This window comes from Vitis riparia, chromosome 15, assembly GCF_004353265.1.
Source record: "Vitis riparia cultivar Riparia Gloire de Montpellier isolate 1030 chromosome 15, EGFV_Vit.rip_1.0, whole genome shotgun sequence".
Taxonomy (NCBI): Eukaryota; Viridiplantae; Streptophyta; class Magnoliopsida; order Vitales; family Vitaceae; genus Vitis; species Vitis riparia.
Window position 1 is genome coordinate 8,924,058 of NC_048445.1, and position 18,412 is coordinate 8,942,469.

The 18,412-nt window shown below is 32.8% G+C and overlaps 1 protein-coding gene across 1 annotated transcript; it reads right to left on the minus strand.

Annotated features, from left to right (window-relative positions):
* Positions 1-8,250, minus strand: LOC117932383 (serine/threonine-protein kinase D6PK). The gene is given in 4 exon segments (XM_034853623.1): positions 1-1,412; positions 6,044-6,875; positions 6,878-7,337; positions 8,124-8,250. Coding segments are annotated over 3 exon segments (2,136 nt in total). The 5' UTR covers positions 7,290-7,337; positions 8,124-8,250; the 3' UTR covers positions 1-520.
* Positions 8,251-18,412: the final 10,162 nt, after the last annotated feature.

Sequence of the window (18,412 nt, forward strand, 5' to 3'; positions counted from 1 at the left end):
TAGTACAAGGCAAATAGTCACTTGTCATATCCACTATTCCTTGGAAAAATTCCCTCTTCATTCATTCATCTTTGCAATAATGTGGGAATGCCATTACCAAAGATGATTCTCAAGAAAAATAGTGAGTGAGAATGGGGGGCCATGTCCTACAATGTGTTGAATGCAAGTTGAGATCATATTTTCAGACTTGCATTGTCTCTACATTTCCTTGAAATTTTTAACAATAAAAAACTCACAACTTGCAACATCAGATGACAATGGATTGAGGCACAAAACTCTGTAAATTCAGTTGACAATATTAACTCTAGTCATGAAATGATAATGAGTTCTCTACATATGACATTGGGTCTCAGGTTTAATTCCCTTTTTTTTTTCCCTTTTTTATGTCAGACCCAATGTGAAATCCAGAAGAAGAGCCCTAGAATTTGAAGGTATAAATTTTCAAATTGAAGTTGATTTTCTTTGTAGGATTAACTGATGATACTAATTCCAACACAGCACAATCCTGTAAATCAAAAGACTAGAAGAACTCAAAGTCGAGATATTTACCCCCAGACTTCATGTCTGCCCCTACCATCCTCTTACTACTGCTGCCGATCCCGACCCCAACAGTGTCAACTGTCCCAAACTTTCCTGGTAGCTCTGTTTCCACTGGTCTTGGAATCTCTGGCGGCGTGCTGCATCGTATCAGAGCCCAATTCACGCCTTCAAAGAAGGGGTGCTGCTTTATCTCAGTTGCTCCCCTCTTCACACCCAGTCTGTGCTGTGGCTCCTTCACCAGTAATCCCCGGATTAGATCCCGACTTGCATAACTAGTCGCTGGTGCATCAGGAAATCTGAGCTGTTGCCCCACCACATTGAAAAGGGTAGCCCGGTTTCCTGAACCCTTGAAAGGGGTTTTACCATACAGTAGTTCATGCAAGAAGATACCAAATGTCCACCAATCAACTGCACTGCCATGCCCTTCTCCCTTGATGATTTCAGGAGCAAGGTATTCATGGGTCCCAACAAAGGACATGGACCGGGCTGCAGTAGGCTCTGCCACAAGCTCAGGCAATGTACTGGCAGGCAGCCCAGGCTCAGCTCGTGGTCTTCTAGTTTTTTTCTTACTATTCTTCTGGGGAAAGATCCGGGGAATAAAACATGCTGGCTGGATGCATACTGATGAGGGTTCAATACAGGCAGGCTGGACACAGAATGCACCACCAGTTCCCCGTTTGGAGGGGTCAGAATCAAATGAGGAGGTTTTAATAAGGGTGGGTGAAACTGCACATCTTAGGGAAAGGTCAAAATCTGAGAGCATTATGTGGCCATCATCACGGACTAAAACATTTTCTGGTTTCAAATCCCGGTAGACAACTCCAAGCATGTGGAGATACTCAAGTGCTAATAGAACCTCTGCAGCATAAAACCTGCAGGCAATAGTATAAACATTGATCATTACTGCTTTGCTTGAAAAACAACGAAATGAAAAAGTTGAAAATCGTATGACTAAGGTTTTAAAAAGTGGGACTAAGGATGATGAGTCACAGCAGAGAAACATAAAGGAAGAAGGCATTGCAGGTGCTTAGATCTGGCTGAGGTTCTCCATCATGTAGATCTTTTCTCTTTGAGAAAAGAAAAACGTTTCTAGGGGAAATTTTTAACATGTCATGATAATGATAGGCATCACAGGTATTGCTTTGTTCATTTGACTGGAGGGAGAAAATGCCATCCTTTTCTACCTCATTTATGAATTTTACTACCATTTCTCTATCAAAAAAATTTTTATTCCCCTTTCACAACAGGTATTATTTCTGAGTTCAAAATTGTAAAATCATAAACTATTAAAACCACCCCAAGATATTCATACGCAGAAAATATTTATTGTCTTTCCACATTTCCTTTTTTCTTTTTGCCATTATCAATAACAATTTGACTATGCATCAAGAGACCATTACAAAAGAAAATTTTCCTAGAGTTAACATAGCATCAACCACACAAAGGAGGAACAGAATGTATAGGAAACAAAAGCTATATAATCCCTGCAGATCTAATTGTATCATCACCCTGATAGATTAGAGATTCCTTCTTCTTTGAGCAAAGAAAATAGTGTATCTCCTCAACCATGATTAGGCATTAAATAGCAAGATTTGAGACCCAATTCAATCCAATTACATCCTACGGCATACTGCTATATTATTAGCAAATATGAGATAACACTGCATTGTACAAAATGGTATCCTTCTTTTAAAAAAAAAATGGTGCTACAACAGAATATGATCAAACATCCAAAGCAGAAGTTTAAGGATTTGGGAGTGAAAACAGGAAGTGCTTCCCATGTGACTGCTTTTGATATTTAACTCAAGATGGCATGGTCTCAAAATAGGTACTTGAAGACAAAGACAAACATTAGTCAACTTTAGAAATTCACCTCAGGCTCTGTTTCATAATAAGGAAAACAAATACAAGGAATGGTTCTAGGGAGCTATCATTACCAAATCAGGTTTTTCAGCATGAAAAGAGTCGAATATTTTTTTTTTTTTTTGATGAGACAAAAGAGTCGAATATTGTTGCAAAAAAAACGGCAGAATCCTCAAAACAAGGGAAAGCAGCCTCAGTTATAAGTGGCCACTTTTGGAGTATTTAAAGGTAGCCCAGTTCTTGCTTAACTCATGCAAATACTTCAGTAATCTACCAAAACCATATAATAAGTAGGGATTCATACTTGACCAAGATTACAAGTTTCTATTAAAACAAACAGACAAAAGAGATGCCAAAACAAAGATAACAGTTTTTTTCATGGCATTTCAACCACAACTAGCTCCATTATTAAACCATACACTATTAAAGCCACATTCTGAACATGCCAATTTACCAAAATACTTTTGAATAAGGAAAATTCAGATTTTCCCAATTCCACAGAGGCAAATGCCAAATTGACTTCAGCAGCATCATGTGACAACTACAGTGGGCTCACTAGTGAGGCCCACTGGGGATTTTCCCAATTTTTTCTCTTTCATTTTCCAAAGATAAAGTTTCTTTTACTCCTGGATATTGCTATATTTGTCATCTGTGACTTTCCTTATGGTTCTTCATAGTGTATTTCTATACTTCAGTGAAGAGTGAAATGTCGAGAGAAGACCAGAATCTCTGGTGGAGTTGGTTGATTAATGTAAAAGAAAAGAGCCAATGGGTGAAATTGGAACTTCTAGGTTAAAAACAGGTAAAAGGTTACCATTGAGCATTGCAAAGCTAATTTAGTAACTAAAGGTTTCATACTTGTGGAATTGGTTCAAGGACGACAATGCTCCTGTTGTTAAAATGAACTCTATTAAAATTTTGTTTTTAAGGCAAATTCCACTGGTAACATTGTGGAGTGAAAGTCTTTTACAAATTGAAATTCCAACTTCGGCTAAGACATTCTCATTGCCACTTAAGCCAGCAAATAGTTTGAAGTAGATGCACTTAAACACATGTCAGAATTCTTCTATTATTGCTTTCTGAAGTTTCCACACAATAGAGGGGCAGCAATTCTCATCCCATCCTTCCATCCAAACCCATCAGAACACAAATCCAATAAAACCATTCATTGTGCATTGGTTTTGCTTAGGTGTAATAGGGTCCTTAAAACATGCTCAAGTAAACCCAGACCTAAGTAAATCAACCCACTTCATTAAATATCTAAGCCGATCTGTAATCAATCTAAACAACCAAAACAAATCCAACTCAATGGCCAATGCAAAACCCACCTATCCTATAAGTAAATGGCTAGGCCATGGTTGGATGCAAACAAATTAGCATCACATGACCCATACAACCATACAACCTACCCACTGGCCCTCTAGATTGGAGCAATTTGCTATTTTTCAATATAATTTTCTTTAATGAGCAATTGTACATTCTATTCCTACCTCAACATACACTCTTTAGATGGGTCTTCTAATTTGTACATTCTATTCCTACCTCAATACACACACTCTTTAGATGGGTCTTCTAATGAAATATAGCATTAATAACAAAAATAAATTGTTGGGACAAAAAAAAAATTAAGACCTTCTAATGAGACAAGCTCCATATAACGATGTTCTTGAAGGGCAATTCATATATCTTAATTAGCAAGAAACAGTGACTATATGTGGCAAATCTGGGTCACTATTGAATCCCATATTTCCTCTCATATGCATAATTGGAAAGAAACAGCAATATCATACAGCATAAGGAGATAAATTTGTTTAATAAGCATAATATGAGGAGGTAAAACAGTAATGATAATTAAACAGTTACAGCAAACAGCATTAAGAAGACCAAAGAAGAAAATAAATTACTGAAGCACAAAGAGAGAGTGCATGTGCCTTCAAAGCACAAATAGGTATCTATGCAAGTAAAGGATAATTGATAATTAATAATTAATTTACCGCAGATTTTTCCGTTATTTATGACTGCAACCCCAGTTACATATAGTAGCTAGAATTATTATTACTTTTTCAAAATAGAAGGAGGACATATTTGTGGTGACTAATTATATTTTGGACAGAAAAGAGAGGAATTCTACCACGACAAGAACTCTTCTCTTTTTGATAGAAAAGCAAGATGGTCATGTTTGATAATCAAACTTCACAAAATGGTGCAATTTCTCATTCAAAATGCCCAAATCATGGTTCGAGAAGTGACCCTAACCCACCTCACAAGCACACAGGCATCCCATTGCACACATTTGGGCACCAAGAGCTATGAAGGAAGCAGTCTTTAATATGAGCACAAACTAAGCAGTATTTATTACAATTATGGAGGAAGCAATATTTGCTTAAATGGTAGAACTTCAAACATGTCGACTTCTTGATCAAATGGAAGCTACCGGTCAAAATTCCAGATTGCTTTACATGTGAACAGATGACAAATAAGTTCAAGAAATGGTATTGATTAAAAGGACAGGATAAGTCATTCACACCAATAGGAGGCATGTGATTCACCCATAAGCTAACTTTCCAAGCCTCATTATTTGACCATATGTTCATGATGTTGATTAACACGACGAGCCATTTGCACCAATCAGAGACTTGGATTCAAGCATAAGCCTACTTTCCAAGCCTCATTATTTGACAACATGTTCTGCTGCTAGTTTGAATTAGACTTTTCAGTTTTATCTATATAGACATATGGATGGATATTACTTTAACAGTACAATCTTTCTGCACAACGACAGTAGAGCATACATTATGTGCTACCAGAATAAAATCGTGGTGCAGCAGAGTCAGAGTCTATTGAAAATACCAAGCCGCCATTTGGTCGGTCTGGTATTGGCACACATGCATATATTGCTTAAAGTTCAGGACTAGGCGCCTGGATGAAAATAAGAAATCTCCAACATGTGGCCCTTTTTTTCATTCATTCCCATGTTGGAAAACTGTAAGGAAAAAACAAATAAAGGTAATAATTACAAAAAAGACAATCCCAGATAATGCAAAGATTTCTTTTTAATGACCTTCCAGTGGATTTGGAAAAATGGCCACAAGGCAACAAAGATAAGTATGTACAGTATAGAAAAAGTGATCTGGTTATGCTAAAAAGAATTTTAACCAGCCAATAGTAAAGTTCCTAATGATTTCAAAAACTTGATAGCATAAAGATACGATCAAATCCAGTATCGTTTTAACTTCATTGAATGATTCATAAACTTTATGCACTGTACGAATGGAATAAAATCTCGAACAAACACATGTTTAAAAATCACACGAAATTACAAGCAAGCAAAAGGTGCATGAAAAGATGGAGAACAAGAAGACAGAATTTAATTGAAAAAAAAAGGTGCACACCCACCACCAAAATCATCATATGTGAATTTCTCAAAAGAGCACAGACTGCAGAGGGTAATTCACAAAATGAAACTTTTCCCAAATAAACAAAAGGAGTAATAACAATGAATCATAAAAGGATTAAATGTAATTTAGGAAAGGAAGAAAGTCATTGATGAAAACATAAAGAACAAATAAATGCTAATGAAACAAAGGAAATGTTACTAGATAATTTACAGAAGAAAACGTAATTAGATCAGAAGGCATACCGGGCAGCATACTCAGAGAAATGTTTCCCAGGTTGTCGTTGCCTTAGAGTGTGAAGATCACCTCCCGGACAAAATTCCATGACCAAACATGAGAATCTGTCTGTCTCAAAATGAGTGTAAAGAGTTGGTAGGAATGGATGGTCTAGTAGCTGCAGAATCTCTCTTTCTGTCTGAGCTCTGGTCAATTTTTTTCGGCTTGCAAGAGATGCCTTATCCATTACTTTCATTGCAAAGTAACAGCGTGTACCACTCAACTCCGAGAGATACACACTGCCAATATCACCACACCCAAGCCGTCTGAGCAACCTAAAATGACTCATACCCAAAATACCATCTCGTGCACGGATGGCAAGAATGGCCTTCCATCTAGGATCATTTCCTTTGTGTGGCTTATTAGCACTACCAGTAATGTTACTCCAATTACTATCATCACTAAGGCCACTGCTATCGCTTGCACGGCTAATGCTAGTTTTTGCACTCTCAAGTGAATCCCCTCTTACACTTCCCTTTGTACTCTCACAGTTCCTCTCCACACTAAGCATGCCATCACTTGTCATTGCATCACTCCTGTATGTACTGGCACAGCTATTGACAATGCTCATGGCTGTGACAACACCAGTGCTATCAATGCTACTGTGTGGACTTACATTGCCACTTGGAGGCAAAGAAGCATCCCAAACACATTCCTTTTCTTCAGAATCAGGAGGAAGGAGAGAGTTTTCAGTATTTTGTGATGCACGAGGAATCGAAAATGGAGAAGACAAAGCACCCAAATCATTAGGTTCTTCAACCAAGCTTTCTGCAGGTGAAAGAACAGATGGGCTTGGTTTTATACTGAAACACGGATTGATAGATCCTCTAAAAAAGGACCCTTCATAGATAAGCTTTTCATCAAGCAACCACCCTCAGACTTCTTCTGACCAATTGGTACATACACTGTTCTCATCGGATCTGTATCTACGGGTTCTGGGGGATGACTAGCCCCAGAGAAAGAGCTAGGGCCACCTTCCTCAAATGAATCACTACTGCCCTTAACAACATCAGGCATCGACTCCTCTTGCTCAAGTAAAGAATCCTTTCCTTTCCACGTCCTTATTGGTGCAGGAGAAGAGTCTGAATCTTGAGAATCCCGTGCATCAGGCCGACCGACTTCTTGCCTTAGCAAAGCCATGTGTTGTTTTGCTACCAGACCCACAATTGGCAATTGCCCAGGAAGCGTTTTCTTTGACTCTGGAATTCTTTCCATGTCTGATTACTGTGTATCATTACATGGAACACTTGTGCTGAATCGAATCTGCAAATGGAAACAAGATTTAGTTCAATGGGTATCCACTTTTTGTCGGATCCTAATAAGTATATCTGTGAACAGTTTGTATTTATCTTCCCCCACTATATTCTCTTTCAAGATACCCTTTGTTCTTGATCAACTGACATAAAAGCTATCATATTAAACTTCCTATTCTAACTCACTCAAGTTGCATTGTGAGAGATTTGATCTTCCAATCTTTTTTTTACTGATCAGTGAAATGCAACAGATCAACCATCAAAAATGGAAAAATAAAAAACACAAAAGCCAACAACATGGTAACAAAGAATCAAATACTCTGTATATTTATTCTTTTCTTCACCTGTTCTTAATTACAACCACTACAATAAAAACTTCAAAATTCCGGTACAGAGCAGGTTGGTTAATTGAACAAAATGAACAAGAAGATGAAACAGAAAGCAACATTAAACCCCATCAGGCTGCAGAGCAAATGAAGTAAGAAAGAAGGAAATCAAAATACTGAAGCTTAAAATTTTTTCCCAGGACTTAGAAGCAAAAATCTCCACTCAACTAAGCCCACGAACTAATCATTTTTCTCAGACACCAAAATAACATAAAAATAAGACTCTTAAAAAAATCTTTTTTCCCCCTAGTTTTCCAGGGGGCCAAACGGAGAACTGGGTAGGCCAAAGACAGCAAGTAATTTACAGCAAACAGCAATAAAAACAGAAATGTGGAATTAAACTGGTATTTCCATCTTCACCCAATCGTAAGAACAGAGAGAACAAACGGTAACCCCCAATCATCACTCACCCATGCGTAGTGCATGAACATCAATAACTCTAAAATTCCCCGAGTCACAAACTCCTTTGGCAGAGATCAAACAAAGAAAGCAACCCAGTCAAAGAAATCTCAAAATCCTTAACTTCACTCACAATCAACTCCACCACCACAAAACCGGTCCCGGGAAAAAGAAAAAAAAAAAACCCTAAAACCCCCCAAAAAAAAGAGCATCCAAAAAGCAAAATTTTAAAAATAAAAATAAAAAGATAAATTCCATTACATTGTTCCATTCCCATTACGACCCATTCTGAAACTGAACCCTTGAATTCCCAAACCCTCAATTCAGAACACCAAAAACAGAAGAAAAAGAAAGAGAGGACGACAATGAACAAACCAGTGGTGGGGAAGAGGTGTTCGTACAGACGAACCTTGGTTCACTGAAGGCGATCTAGGGATTTTGTTTTCTTGAAGAGTGGAGTGTCGTTACACTCTCGGCGGAATTTGGAAGCCAAAATGGTACTAGTGTGCTGGTAGTGGCTCGTAAACAATTGTGGCTTTTGCTTTTTCTTTTTGGTCTGGTCCAACTTTAGCTGCGCTGAGCCATGTGTACAGCGAGAGGAGGAAGAGAGAGAAAGGTGGTGGTGGCGGAGGTGGTGGCAGAGCGGCGGTGGTGGTGGTGGTGGTAGTGGTGGTGGAGGAGGAGGAGGGAAGAGGGAGGGGTGGGGTGGTGAAGTCAGGAAAAGTGGGGCGCTTTCACTGTGGGAGAGTGGAGTGGGCCCACTGCCATTTCCACCGTTGTGGGTCCCACCTCTGTTCCTTCTTTGTGCTACACGCCTTTTTAAAGGCCATGAGAAAAAACACCCCTCCCTCCCTGCGATTGTGTAAGAATGAGGACTAGAATCACCACGCTCCCCTCTTCCGGCGTGCTCCCCACGCTCTCTTCGTAATTTTAATTTCCCACATATTATAATCATCTACTGGATCTGCGTTGGATTCGTCCGGCTAGTGGGGCTGTACGAATAATTTAATTATTTTGAATTTATATTTATTAATAATTTAATTATATTTTTAATTGATTTAATATTTTATATATAATTATTATTATTTTTGTAAAAAAAATATTACGTAACATATCCAAATAAATGTTCCATTTATTATTATTCATAATTTTATTTATTTATTTTCATTATAAATTTATAAGACAATAATATAAATATAAATGAGGTTTAAACGTGTTCAAATGTTCATTCTGTATGCAAATCACATGTATTGTAATATTTGTCAAAATAGTATTTTTTTAACATTAATATCAATTAAGCAATAAGAATAAGATGTAAATTGTCTTCCACATACAAATCACACGTATCCTAATGTTTATTGAAATAAACAACAATCAAATTCAAACTCGGTCAATGATGTTCTTCTTTCAACCTACGAGAATATGTCAATAGTGAAAGTGATTACTCTAGTGACCAAGCTAGGATTAGAGGTTTCATAAGAAATATTAGAGTTTGAAAATGAAAAGCTCAAGATTTTGAGTAAAATCATTTTATATCATATGTTAACTAAAGTTAACTTCTAACCCTTGAGTGAAGCAACTAAACGATGAGGACAAGAGACTCCTTTTGAAATGAATCGCAACTTATAATTAGGTGTTAAATTTTGGATGAGTTTTTATTGATGCTAAGGACATACTTTCAAAACCTTTGATTAGTCATATCACATTTGAGAGACTCAATCTTCCGTAATCTTCTTATATTTCATCGAATGAATTGATAAAAATTTTCTTTCAAGTTTGTAAATGAGATATAAACCCACATGATGTTAATCTTCAAACACCATAGGTTAGTTAATGAACAAGTATCTCCATATTGTCTATTTTTTCATTATTAAAATTTTAAGGTAGTAAAAGCAAGAAAATAGAATTTTTAAAATTTTAACTAAGGTTTGTGTGTCATTCTGTAATTAGAAGTTGGATCCAATTAGGCCTATAATTTATATGGTTTTTAGCACAATAACTAGATTATTTCACTTAATTTATGACTTGAGCTTCTAAGGTATCATCAAATGAAGAGATATTCACTCTTTTAACTTCAAAGTCCATATATAGAAAGGGAAGAGTGATCTCTTTCACAAAGGAATTGATGAAGGGTAGTGTACAATGAGTAGAAAAAAAAAGGACTCCCAGAAGAAGCCAAAAAGAAAAAGAACGATGTTACGATTGCATTAGTCTATAATAAGATGGTAGGCATTATAAGGACTCCTTGCACCTTCAGTAAGGATCAAATCTTTGACATCATCCCAAAGGGACTTAGTAAGACCCTTGTTTGATGAGCAAGCTAAAAATGATCAAATATTCCATCATTTGAAAGGGTATTAGCTTATGTTTTTCCTTAGTCATGTTAATAATCGGGTTTCATAAACCATGCTCATTGAACATACTATGTTACTTTAGCTTTTGAGTTGTTACCTAGAAGAGTTTGGGTTCAATATTGGATACACTTGAGTTTATTTTAGGGTTGTTTGCGCCATTACAAGGTCATTTTGCTTAATATTCTTCTTCAACATGAGATGTATGGTGTTTCAATATAAGCGGTGAACATTGTTATAAGGGCATTTCATTTAATGTCCCTCTTTAGTTTCGAAAATCCCGTTGAATGTAACTTGGACTCACTCAAGTCTATCAAGTATGGTATCTTGTATAACACTAATATGTTGTTTTTCTTATTTATTTCTTCAATCCCGGAGTTGCTATCTTATAGAGCTCCAATTCACTTGGCCCTCTCAATCATGGGGTTGAATAGGCTATATAAGCTAATTAAACATTTCAATGTCTATTAATCCTCAATTGAAGTAAGCATCATCTAAACTTATTTGATTATTACCTTCAACTCATTTCAGAGAAAAATAAAACTAAAGATTCTTCTAAAATTGTGAAGCTTTCTGTGTTTCGTCCTTCACCATCTTTATTGTATTTGTCTTCTCAAATAGTTTGTTACATTTAATTCCTATTTTCCCCCATTAAATCTCCAAGTACCATAATTCCAATAAGATTCATATCACCTCTTAAAATTAGGTTTGTAATGGTCATGAATTCAAGGTAACCCCGATTTTAAATGGAAATGATAATAATTATTTTTATACACAAATTGCAATAAATATTTTACAATGGCAAGTAAAAGCGAAGAAATTCAATCTCAATATATGAAATATTTTAAAAAATATATGATTCACTTAAATTTATTAACAAATCAATCGATTTGAATTTATGGACTGTCAAGAATTTATAGGTGGATTTCAAAACTTAAAAAGTATAATTATTTGAATAAATCAAAGGATTTAATTATTAATATTAAATCATACACACTTTGTAGGCGACCAAGAATGCTTAAACCCTAATACTAGATTATGAGTAATGAAGATTTGGATCTTAATTAATTAACAGAAATAACTGCATCAAAAGATGGTGTGTGGGTAAAAATAAAATAAAATAAAATAGAATAATGGCTACGTGGGTGCACCATGATGCTAACTACTAAGACAAAAAATAAAGTAAAGGGGTTGGGTCCACCACCCACCACATTGGCCAACATGGCCCACCCACCATTGTGGATGAATTCCATTCCTTTTGACCACCGTAGGTCTTATGTGGCATTGGGACAAGAGAGTAGTAGGAATTGAGGAATGATGTGGCTATTCCCACTTAAAAAATAAATAAAATAATAATAAAAAATAAAAAGGGTCATTTACTACTCTTAGTAGTTTTGAAAGCATTACAAAAAGCAGTCAAATTTGGCAAATGGGACAAATTGAATATTTTATTATAATTTATAGCAAAATGTTGGGGGTATCTCTTTTTCTTTTTCTTTAATATATACTATAGAAAAAGTTAAATTTATCACTCTTTTGAGATTTGACTTATTTCCACCAACCCTATTTTGTTAATAAAAGCTTTAAAATTAATTTAAACAAAAAAAAAACTAAATACACGATTAATCTCAAGTTTTACTCAATCAAAGTGTTTGCCTATCTATCTGTATCACATATTTATTTATCATGAATGGATGAAATATTTCTATATTATATTTTTATTAATAAAAATATATACTAAATATAAATTTAAATTATTTTCAAAAAAATTAATAAATACTTTTTAATATTAATGGAAGAGGAAAGGAATATAATTTACAATTTAAATGGGAATTTAATGTAGTATGAGGATGACGCAAAATTAATGGTTACATAGTATAATGAAAGGATAATAGATGGTATTGTAAATGTTTCTTCATTACAATAATTATTGTATTGCTTTGAATTAGAGGAAAATCATAAGGTATGGACTTTAGGGGATTGTATTGACAAGTTTTTCATTATTGTCATGATATCACATAAATATTGACGTACATACATAGTGTTGAATAATAACCTACAATGACTTTATACTTGCTTTTCCATCAAGTTTCATCACAAAATATCACATGATTTAATTACATCCATGACTAGAAGTTGTATAATAACCCTACTTTGTTGCCTCAATGTTCACCATCATTCATACGCATTTGAAAGGAAAAAAGAATTATTATTAATTACATGAAATTAGGACTCTGTCTTTTGTAGATATCGTTGGTATTAACTCTAGTGAATTTAAAAGTCATCCACTCAATTAGGCGTATCAGAAACCCAAAATCTCATATCGACAAAGATGATAATGGGTTGGTTGTGTTGAGGTTAACTCAACTTAATTACGACTCATTTAATAATTGTATAAGAATGAGCCAACATAAGTGAGACTCATTTATTACATAAAGGATATGACATGACTCATTTAATAAATAGACTAAGTTGGACATTAATAACATATTAGCATATTAGCATGATTTTAATCCATTAATATGATCACAATCCTTGAACCTATCTAAAATTTATAAATTTATTGTTTTAAAATGCTTTTTAGTTGTTTTAAATTTTAAGTTTTAATGTTTTAATCTTAATTAATTTAATTATTTAATTTTAATAATATTATTATTAGAATATAGAAAGTAAATAAAAATTAAAATTTTATCTATATTTAATATTTTAATTATAAAATATTTTTAATAAATATATAAAACTTTACTTGGTATTTATAATTAAATAATTATGTTATATTAAAAAAAATCAATGTAATAAAAATTCAATAGATTTGTATGGATTAAAACGTATCATAAATTGATTGAGTAATCAAATGCAAAGATGACCTGTTTATTAAATGGGTTACATGAATTGACACGATTATAACATGAATATGGTTATAATTAATTTGAATCATTAAAATTGGTATCATTTTAAGTCATGTTGTTGTGTCAAAATTGACATTCTATTTATCGGGTTTCAAATTGATTTTGATACCATTTTACATCAACCTGATTCTTGGAATGTGGATATTACTAATTTTGAGCTCAATGGAAACTCACAATTTTAAGATGCATTTATCTGAAAAGTTCATCGAGCATATAACTTTGGAAACTTCTTTTCCTACCCAATATGGTATAATGCATAATTATTTCAATCTTTATTTAATAAAATTTTGTAGTAATAAGATCCAATCTAGATAATATATATATATAAAATATGTTGATTACAATATAAATATTCATTAATTCAAAGAAAGAAGCAAACCCAAACCACATATACTCCTATTTACCAATAATGTTTAGTAATCAATTAAATTTTTTTAAAAATAAAGTGAATAAAAAGTGACAAATATTAATTTGTAATTAATAACAATAGTTTCTATTTTCAATATTCAATAAATTTAATTATATTAATTATTTTCCATTTCTTAGGCAAGAGAGAAGAGAGAGCGCGTCACGGTGGAGACTCCAAAGTCTAAACACGTCATTTTCAGTAGGAACAAAAGCCCGGCAAACAGACGGAGGAAATGTCCAAAACGCCCTCAGAAAACCGAGGAGTGTAGCAGAAAATGTCCGGAATAAGGGAGGTGAAATTAGGGCATGTGGAAAAGCGAGCGTGCGCGTGCATGGTCAATCCAGTGGTGATCAGCCAAGAGGACAAAATCGTTAAAAGGGTGGTAGGAGTGTGATGTCAGTGAGTGATTGGTCGGGAGCTGACTCCACTGCGGCCCCACTGTAGCCGCGTCGGACAATGTCTACTGGGCCCCACCCACCCCACCTCTCACTAGTCACTCCCTTTCTTTCTTTCTTTTGTGTTCTCTCCCAATTATTACTCATGTGTAGTGACATCTACTATTGGACAATTTTTGACTCCCAATAAGGAATAAAATTTTGATTTTTCTTCAATTATTTTTCTATTTTAATTATTTATAAAAGAAATTCAAAATAATAATGTTGATAACATTTGTCTTCTTATTGTTTCCAAGAAGTATTAGAAAAAATAAATAGTTAAGAAAAATGATTTTTTTTTAATATTTGATTTTATTATAAAAATATAAAAAATAATTTTATTATTTGAGAATTAAAATAAATGAAATTAGTTCACAATAACGTATAAAAATAATTTTTTTAGCTTTTTATTAAAATTAATTTGCTTTCAAATTTTAAAAGAATTTATTTTATACTTTTTGTTAACTTATTATTAATTTTTTAAATTATTTGACTGAGTAAAAAAAAACTAAAATATTTAATTTTTTTTAAATATTAAAACTAACCCAAGGGTTTTTATTTTTATTTTTTTACTACTTAATATAAATAAAATATTAAAAAACAAACAATTTAATACTGAATATTATTAAGTTTTAAAATCTATTTAAAATTAAGTAAAAAAAAAACAAACAAACAAACAAATACCACCGTAGTTTATTCTCATTTGGCATTTTTATAGTTTTATTAATTTAATACTAACATTAAAATACTAAAAAAATTAATATGTTGTTAATCCATTTTTAGACTTCAATCTTTGTTTCTTCCTCTTACAAATTTCCCTAGCTAAAAAAAATAAAAGTAAAATTTTTAATAAAATATTAATACTCAAAAACTTAAAAAAAAAAAAAAACCTTGTTATACATATATCATTTTTGGGTTCAATGAAATCCATGAATATAGGGAAAAAAAAAAGTCATATAAAAATAGAAATTTCTCCCTCCACCATATTTGGACATGCCATGTACAAGGACCACATAACCCATCAAGTAGAATTGATGGAACCCTAAGACTCAAAACCACATTGTTTGCATGGAAAAATAAAATAAAATAAAATATTAAAAAAAAGAGAAAAAAGGAAAAGAGGAAAGAAAAATGGGAGGATGATGTGGATGATGATTGGGTAAGTTTCAGTGCAGACCAATGGACAAGCTGTCATGTGAGTCTCCAATCCCATGAAAGCTAAAAACTTAGTGATTAAAATGATGATGATGCCAATATTTTACTAATCATATACACATTTCCAAAAAAGAAGTGTTTTGTAATCTTTTGTGGGGCCTTGTCAAAATTCTTTCCCATTTGCCTTTTTGAAAAGGAGCAAACACCAAGACCATTGAGGCTTTAGAGTATTGGAATTGGTAAAAGCTCTCCTTCCTCATCATTCCTTTCCACCAAAGAGTGTGGGGTGTCTTCTCTCACTTCTCTCTTATTTACTCTCAAGCCTACTTTGCCTTTTAAAAAATAAATAAATATTTTCTTTTTCTTATTCTTATTGTTTTGTTTTACATGTGAATCCTTCACTCAATCATGGACACGGGGTTCATGGGTTTTGCTTTTGGGTTCTCTTTATTGGTATTTTCAACTCATTGATTAATTGGCTAACAAATTTTGCCCCAAAATGCCTACCTTCAAGAATTTAATGCTAAATCTTGTTTGTGTGTGTTTTTGATTCAAGATAGGGTCGGTAGTAAGCATAATGTCTTAGTATTAGTGAATTTTCCGCTTATGGTTATGTTTTATATTTTTTTATCGAATAAAAATGGAAATAGAAATGAAGATGAATAATGGGTCATGTGAGAGAAATCCAAAACATGAACGTTGGAATAAAAAATAAAAACGAGAAATTATTTTCATTCTCATTCTTTAATATGTTTGGTTTGTTTTTTAGAACGAGAATAAAAATAAAAAAATCAAATTATGTAGTTATTGAGATTTTGATTTATTTTTTCTATATAGAATTGTTATTCATCTTTATTCTTATCTTATTTTCGTGCATATTCACACTTATGAAGCATACCTTAAAGCATGATAAATTGAATGAATTTTCTTTGGCTACAACTTGTTGAGTTTGGTTAAATTTTCAATCTATATAATCTTAAACCTAAATTAAGAAACACTCGTATCCAAATCCAACCTCTAGCTCAAAGCGTTCAAATTAAGTCTAATCAAATTTCATGTTTTAAGCTCAAGTTAGGTTTGAGTTGATCAAATTAGACCTGAGTTGTATGAATCAAATCGAAATTGGATAAATTTACCACTTGTAATAGTTTTTAAAACTCAATTATATATATTCCTACCAAAATTTAAATGATAAATAGTTCAATATTTTAAGATAATAAAAATAAATAAATTTATTCATCTTTTAGCAAAATGAAATAATATATAATATAATTAAATTTGACAAAATTTTCTTCTAAGTTATTTAAAAAGCATGAAAACAAAAATGTGTTTGGTAGTTATTCTTGAAAGTGTTTATAGTATTTTTAACCCTTAAATTTTTTTACCTTTTAAGTATTAAAAATATTAAAAACACTTCCTAAAATTACTATCAAACGGGCTCTTAAAGTGTATTTGATAGTAATTTTAAAAAGTGTTTCTAACATTTTTAATACTTGAAAGATAAAATTTTTCAAGTATTAGAAATATTAAAAGCGCGAATTTTTAAAGTGTGTTTTATAGTGATTATATGAAGTGTTTATAACATTTTTAATACTTTAAAAATTTAAATTTTCAAGTGTTACAAATGTTAGAAACATTGTCAAACAAACTTTTAATTTATTTTAAAAACACTTTTTAAGTAAAAAACGCTTTCTAAAATTATTGTAAAATGAAACTTTTAAGTAACAAATTTTTAAGAGATTTCCCGCCAAAGTATTTGCTCAAATTTCAAATCATTTTGAAATTCTACACCAATATGAATTAGTTCAAAATTTACCAAAATTAAAAAGCACCCAAGGTAAAACCTCAATTAGGCCATTTCTTCCTTTTTTTTTTTTTTTTTTTCTTTTTCTTTTTTCTTTCTTCATTTTTTTTAATAATAATTTTGAAATTGGATGTTTCAAATGATGCTATAGGTCATTCAACATTTCTCATGTCAAAAATATCATCTCGGGTGGGCCCAAAGGCCCATTAATTTTCCTGAACTGGAAGCCATTGGGATCCACCCATGGAATTGTACACATCACAAAAAGATGTCCATATAACTTGCACATGACTCAGCACTTAAGCGACCACGTCAACATCATTTTTCCAACGTGGCACTACCCATTTTCCATGCTGGATGTGGACTTGTCACAACAATGCCCCCCCACTAGGTTCCCAGTTTCTTTGTGGGCCTGCTTCGGAAAGTCCAAATCACCTAAAAGCCCAACCCAACTCCAACTCAAAGCCCAAGTTCTTCCTAGCATCTTATAATATAAGATAAATTTTTTATTTTTAGCTGTGGTGACTCATGCCTGGAATTTTCATTTTACTAATAAATCGAGAAAATTTTGAATTATTAAAAAATTTAAAACAAGTATATATAGCAAAGAATTTTAAAAATGAAAAGATATTTATAAAATACAGTCTGATATACTTTCTATTTTTTATTTTTAAAAATAAAAAATAGTAGCAATTTCTATATAAAATGTAGGACTTCTTAGATAAAGGATACGTAAATTTTTTATTTCAGAAACCAATTTTTTTTTTTTTTTAAGGTAAGTATCTACTTTTTTTTTTCAGTTTATATAAACATTTTTTTTTTTTTTGTGTTTAAAAATAACAAACTGGAACAAGGCTTGTTTTGAAACCAATTGGGCCTACTAGGCTAAATAGAGTGGGTTGGAACTTGGCCCACCAAACTCTTGCATTCTCATTTTAACTGGGCTGTGAGTCAGTGTTGTGGGCTTGTGAGAGCCTTCAGGGAAATTGGTGGCCCACCCAGATTTCCTATCTACCATTTAGTATTCACATTAAAAATAAAAAATTACAATTCAGGAAATAATTTTTTTATAGAAAAAATTAATTAATTTTTAGCATTTTCCCTATTTTATTTTTAAAAGAAAATATTTTCTGGACCATAAAATTTTTATTTTTTCTAAACACTAGATGATAAGGCTGATGCTAGTATGAAAGCTGGGTTATGATAGAGAGGCTTAACCAGCTCTGTTTAAACAACAA